A 7,011-nucleotide genomic window follows, 5' to 3' on the forward strand; every position below is an offset into this window, starting at 1 on the left:
ATGTACAGGTATGCGTATTTTCAATGTATGCACCAACTGCAGTTCTCCAAACTGGAGGAAGCCAAGCCAAGAAGAAGAAGGTACTGCAGCTGTAAGAACATCTTTGCTCAAATCTCAACTTAAGATTTGAACAGCTTAAATTTCACACACTATTAAGAACAGCCTTATCTTTCTAGACACGGACAAAAGGAGGATAAAAAAGAAAGCTTTCATTTTAAAGAGATGACAAAAGGAGTCAGAAGAGGCATCAGCTTTCTGATTATCCCACAATCCCTAGGTGCTGAGCAGGGTATTAACTCTTTTGTATGCTACATGACAGATTTAAAGCTCTTTACATCCTCTAGGTCATTGTCAATGACTAGTCTGGAGGCAGACTCTAATTTGACACTTAAACAGGATTTTATCAAGTCTGGGGCATAGCCTAGCTTTGTCTATTGATGCTATAGTACAAAGTCTATGGGCTGTATTAGACCGTGCAGCTGGCATAGTCTCCATTAGTTCAGACACTCTGTTACACACTATGACAGACAAGCTATGTTTAGTAACCGTCATAAAATATGTGCTTTTTGTAAATACCTTATGCTTATTCAGATATCCTAATTTATATACACAATCAATACTTGAGACCTACATAATACATTGCTTTTTAGTAGATCCCCCATTTTATTAGCTGTTTTCAATGTATTTATCATACTTAGGATCATATCTTTAGTCATTAATATTACCATGTACATTATGTTCCTATATTTTATGTTTATTATAATTATTATGATGTACATGTACATTATTTTCAATTATAATATTTTTGATCAAGTGGAAACAAATAAACTTGAATTTGAACAAGGGTTTGTGCCTGCAGACTAGTCAATAACACCTTACTCATTCAGAATGTCATTGTGAATGACAAACTATTCATTAAGAATGTTATTGTCAAAGACAGTGTATATATGCATGAATGAAGATAAGCAGTGCTTTGGAGGAAGTTCAAAAAGGTGGTTATGAATGGACTGAGCTTGGTAATTACAGGCATACTGCGTGTTACACACTTACTACAATCAACCAGTACCCAAGACATAATATCAACACCTAACCCCGTATAAAGATCCTGTCAGACACCACATGGTTTGTACGCTACAGGATTAACTCTTTGAGCACTGAGATTTGTTAAAGGGCTAAATTGATCACATTTTGTTCTTCAAATTGGCAACAGTAACACTTTTCTTTTTCAAATGAAATACAATGTATTCAAAAACAGTATACATGAATGGTAATTTTGTCAAAAAGTTGAAAAAATTGCAAATTTTGATCAAAAACAATATTTTTCAAACTCCCAATGTGTTGCCGAATTAAGGATTTTAAGGATTACCCTCCTTTTTTAAATTCAAACGCAGTGAGGTCATATAATAAAATGGACACAATATATGCACCTATTTATTTTGCTCTTTCTTTGTATGCATCTGGTATGTTTTTTTTAGGGCCCTCAATCAAAATTTATTGAGTCAAACCACAAAATGTTAAGTAAATGTTGTGAAAGAGATAGTAAAAGTTTGTTACATACCACAATGATCTTCATCGCTGTTATCATCACAGTCTCTCTCTCCGTCACAAACGTAACTCATGAAGATACACTGGCCTGTGTTACATGTGTACTGTCCCTGCGTACACGCTCCTGTGTCAACGATGGCTGGAAAATGTGAACACATCGAAACATAAAAAATAATGTTCATTCATATGATTGTCAAACCTCTGTTTCTCAAATGTGAACTGAATGTACATGTTCATATATACATGAACATCTTTACCTCATTATTCTGTGTTACATGTGAACTGCCCTTGTGTACACGCACCTATGTCAAGGTTGGCTGGAAAATGTTAACACATCAAAACATAAAAAGTAACGTATATATCTAAATAATTGTCAAACCACTGAGATGTGATATACATACAATGTATAACTCTTCTATAATCTATAACCTCTTCATATAAATGCCCTCCTTTTCCCCATCTAAAACAAGAGAACATTCACTTTATCAATGATTCTGTCATTCCACTGAATGAGTGTTGGGAACCAAAAACTTGATGAGAACATTATCAAGATTATTTCCCATCTAGCAACCTTTAAGTACTTCTAATTCTTACACTGTACTCCGACTGAAAAGGAGTCCTTTTAAAATTGTTTAGCAACTCTGTCTCTTCATAGAATGGGTAACGCTAAACTCAAAGTGTTTCTAATCTATCAAATTTAATTCTGACGCTGGGTTTCTGCTAAGTCTAAAGTAAAGTTTAAGAAAGGAAGGTAGACCAAAGTGTGTTCCTTTCATATGATGTTTCATTAAAATGCACATGTTACAGAATATGGGCAAAAGGGATGATGAGAAGTTTCAGTGGCACCTACTTCTAGTACTACTTACAGCAGTTTTTCTCGTTTATTCGAACCAAATTCATGACCCCGTACCAAAACTTTGTATTACCTTTAAAAAAGAAAAGAATGTAGACCAAGGTGTCTTCCTTTCTCAATTAGACTCTGTGTCTTCATATTTTGTTTCACTAAAATACATGTTACAGAATATGGGCAGATGGGACGCTGAGAAGTTTCGGAAGCAGGCTACTTCTTCTACTACTTACAGCAGTTTTTCTCGTCTGAACCATCACTGCAGTCGCTGTCACCATCACACTTCCACTCCCGAGCGATGCATCCTCCTCCCTCGCAGGTAAACTCATCATCCCTGCAAGTTCTCACTGAATAAACAACAAAATAAATATAAACTATTAGGAGAACAAACATATACATGTGTAAATTTAGAAAACAATGCCTTAAAAATTTGATCAATGTTTGAAACCATGTTGTAACTATAAGCATAAATTTCAGGTCAGGATCTTGAAGTTTTACAGCTTGTTTAGACTGAGAATTCCTAATTTATGATTATCAAAAAAGTCTATATTTACTGAATTATTTACAGCTTTATGCAGTCAAACCCATAACACTTTCAGGCAAACTATGACAAATTAATTTCAGGACAAACCAGTACAGATATCTAGATGAAACCATGCTTTGACTTCTCCAATGCTTCATATCCCATTTTTCTTTTCTTTTTTATTGTTGCAAATGTCTGTGATATGCGTAGGGCTCAATACTGCTTCAGTGTCTCCCAAATTCAAAATCTCCATCCCTAAATTTCACAAATTTCTTGGAGATGGGGTAACACGTACAAAACCCTCGATCTGGACTCCCTGTGAAAAAGAAATTAGTGTGGTATGATCTGGTATTGTCTCTCTATGTATATTATTTCATAATCTTCAGCCATACTTACGGCAAGTTTCATCTGAGCCATCCTTGCAATCGTTATCACCGTCACAAACAAACGCACTTCTACCCATTTTCTTTAAATCTTTTTCAAGTTCTCTTTTCCGATTGTTTATTTTCTGCATATATACGTATACTTACGGCAAGTTTCATCTGAACCATCCTTGCAATCGTTATCACCGTCACAAACGAACGCACTTCGGATGCAATGATCATTGTTACATCTGAACAAGTCCTCCCCTTCACACTCTACTCTCGCTGCAAGAAAGATAGAAGACAAAAATTAATTTCATCTTTTCATTTTTATTCATTAAATAACAGCAGAATCAAGGCAGAACAGGAATGTATTCCTTGAAATGCTAGAGCGCCGTATGGCAGCCGTGCTAAAGCCAGGGTAATAACCGGGAGCGCCAGGAGGGCCAAATCTGACTGACATGAGCGTTATACAAGAACCCATTATCATTATTATTATTATTATTGAAAGAATTTTTTTTTTTTTAAAGCAACACAAAAGAGAAAGAAATTAAAATCTTTACTTGGTGATTTGAATTTGCTCTGGTGACATTTATTCTGGGCTTCATTTCATCTAAGACATACACGTACATTCAAGTTTGGGGTCAAGTTGCAATTTGGTTTCAGGTTATGGTTAGGGTTAGATTTAGTGTCAGGGCTAGGATTTGGGTAAGGGTAAGGTAAAATGGTGGGTCCAAGCCTGAAATCTGATATTGATAAGTGTTAGAAATTTTCCATGCAATATTATGCTGAATCGTGTGAATTAAATCACCATTGATTTGATATAGGTTGTTTTTACTGTGGAAAATAAACAGTTTGATTTGATTTGATTTTGTAAAAGTTGTTCACTTACAGCATTCGGCTTCATCCGAATTATCTTTGCAGTCGTTATCTCCATCACACACCCATTCTGATGGGATACAGAGACCAGTCCCACAGCTAAACTCTGACGCCTTGCACGAAGGACGCTCTGAATATACAAAGAAAACAGTGGAATATGTTGGTATTTCACGTCCAACTTCATGCCAAATTTTACAAAAAAATGATTTCTATGTCTTTGAAAAGAAAACTTACTGTTCCAAGAGCTCACTTTAGTATTTATCATAATTCATTTGGGAATTATAAACACAGTTCATTGCAAAATATATGTAAGCTTAGTGCTAAATTTTGTTTTGTCCTCGTTATATGTCTTACCTTAAAAAATATTCTTGGACGGATACTGTATCTCCAAACATTGTAAAGTGAACTACATTACAGTTGGGAGTCATAGAAAAATGTTGACATTCAAAACATTGCCCACTGTTGCGAGATTGAATTGTGAATTAAAATGGACTTAAATTAGACACATAATTATCTAATCCATAATGTTTGTCATACCTGGCACCAAATTAATATGCAATTCGTATTCTGACTATTGAAATACAATAATTTTGATTGTAACAAGACAATAAAGACAGATTTTGTGCATTAAATTTGATTACATTACGAAAATGGTCCATTAAATTATCTATAGATTTGTGTAAAATGTAAGCCATATGAAACAATCTATCTCATAGTCAAATTCAAATTTTCAAATAATTCAAATTCAAATAATTTATTGTTTTATAGTCTGTACTATTCTACACAGACAGATAGTGACAAGACGGCAACCAACATTTTGTAATGCAGTATATGTACTGTCTCATATTAATTATATGTACAATTTGGAAGATGTGAGTTATCTTACCGCAATCTATCTCATCTCCGTTATCCCCACAGTCATCATCCTGATCACATCTCCACTTGAGAGGGATACACATACACTCTCCGTCGTCTGACAAGCGAGGGCAGGAGAACTGGTACGGCAAGCAGCCACAGTCTGTGTCAGGCACACCGTTGCCTTGAACACCTGTAATAATAACAAAAAGAGAGAGAAAGAAAAATAAAGAATGATTAACAGGAACTAATATTCATACTTCCATGTAACTCATAAAATTAAACCGCTTACAAATGAAAATGGCAAGAATATTTTGCCACTCATTTTGTGAACTGGACCCCGTCTTACGAAGAGTTGATATCAATCGCAACTTATTTGCGTAATTGATATCAATCGCAACTATGTACATAAGAGATGGGAGACTGCAAACTTGCGATTGATTGGAGGACTTGCGATTTATTTGGATCAATCACATCTCTTTGTAAGACTGATGTACAGGCTAAATAGAAAATATATGTACATGGGCTCATAAAATCAATGATAATTTATGATACAAAATTAGGAATGAAAAATATTATTGGCTCTAAATTGTCATACCTTTCATGGAAAAGGTAATTCTGAACAAATCAACATGTTCCCAAATTCGGGATTTACATATTAACATTCCTTAAAAAATAATCCTTCTTTTGAGTAAAGTACCACTAACATTCCAAACGGACCGTGTGGACAATAAAAAAATGAATCCAATTTCTTACTCCTTTATTTCTTATGGTTCCAAATTGGGGATTCATATATTAACATTCCTTAGAAAATAAATCCTCCTTTTAAAGTACCACTAACATTCCAAATGGACCATATGGACAATAAAAAGTGAATCCAATTTCTTACTGCTTTATTTCTTATGGTTCCAAATTGAAAGTCAATGAGCCAAACTAGAAAAAATTCCTGGAATGCATTTTACAATCATTTATCAAATATGTCCAATAGGCCTGTCTTCACTATCTCGAGATTGCCAAAAATCCAGCTATTTGTACTATCCCGATCGCAAACTATCCAGCTAATTTGCGTCTTCATTAGACCGAAGTAGCAATTAGCGGGATATTTGGTCGGGATTGTCATCTCAAGATAGCTTGGGATAGTTTGCAAAATATCCAGCTATTTGTCCTGTGCGTCTTCACCAGACCGAAGACTCGCACTTTGCGCGAACGCTGATTAAAATATCTCGAGCTTATTTCTCAAGGTCGAGCTTCAAGTTTCGAAGACACGATTTGTAACTTCAGGATTATTTCCCAAATCAGAAATAGCGGGCTAGTTGGCAATCTCGAGGATGATGAAGACGCGCCGATAGTGTACCAACATAATTTCCCAAAGCATACACAGACATATAAAGCAAGGTGCGTCATTTATAAACATCAAGTGCACACTTCATCATCGTCTAAACCTTCATTAATCATCCACTTTACCAAGCTCTTAAAATGTTTATCCCAACTCTTACTCAAACAAAGCACTTGCTAAATTCCTGTTTCGTCTCACTTTTGAGTTATATGTATTATTAATTCCAAATTGGTTTATCCACTCAAGCTAACACAAATATATTTCAAAGAGAGAAAAAGAGAAAGAGAGAAAGAGAGAGAGAGAGAAAGAGAGAAAGAGAGAAAGAGATAGAGAGAGAGAAAGAGAAAGAAAGAGAGAGAGGAAAAAAAAACCTATAAAAAAGGGAGGGTGAGGGAGAAGAAGGAGAAAAGGGAAGAAGGAGGAAGAAAAAGAAGAAGGGACTTACAGAGAAGGAGGGAGAATAGAGTGCAAATGATGTGAGAGAGGATAGAGAGAGAGAGAGAATGAGAGATGGAAATAGAAAGAGAGACATAGCGAGAGAGAAAGAGAAACAGAGAGAGGGAGAGAGACGGAGAGAAATATGAGACAGAGGGACTAGCAGTTGAGTTTGTTCTGCATTCCTCATTTTTGGAGCACCCCTTCGTTACCGAGGGTCGACCGAGAA

At 35.4% G+C, this 7,011-nt stretch overlaps 1 protein-coding gene across 1 annotated transcript in view; it reads right to left on the reverse strand.

The window, feature by feature from the left end:
- Nucleotides 1-5,868, reverse strand: part of LOC580322 (low-density lipoprotein receptor-related protein 4) — a 32,092-nt gene extending 26,224 nt beyond the window's left edge. The window contains exons 1-6 of the mRNA XM_030988827.1: nt 5,853-5,868; nt 5,043-5,258; nt 4,170-4,286; nt 3,446-3,562; nt 2,626-2,739; nt 1,559-1,684 (exon numbers count right to left, since the gene is read on the reverse strand). Of these exons, the coding sequence (XP_030844687.1) occupies nt 1,559-1,684; nt 2,626-2,739; nt 3,446-3,562; nt 4,170-4,286; nt 5,043-5,258; nt 5,853-5,868 (706 nt within the window). The remainder of the gene's footprint in view (nt 1-1,558; nt 1,685-2,625; nt 2,740-3,445; nt 3,563-4,169; nt 4,287-5,042; nt 5,259-5,852) is intronic.
- Between the last annotated feature and the right edge of the window lie 1,143 nt (nt 5,869-7,011).

Source organism: Strongylocentrotus purpuratus, unplaced genomic scaffold, assembly GCF_000002235.5.
Source record: "Strongylocentrotus purpuratus isolate Spur 01 unplaced genomic scaffold, Spur_5.0 spur5_scaffold_18, whole genome shotgun sequence".
In the NCBI taxonomy this organism is placed as follows: Eukaryota; Metazoa; Echinodermata; class Echinoidea; order Camarodonta; family Strongylocentrotidae; genus Strongylocentrotus; species Strongylocentrotus purpuratus.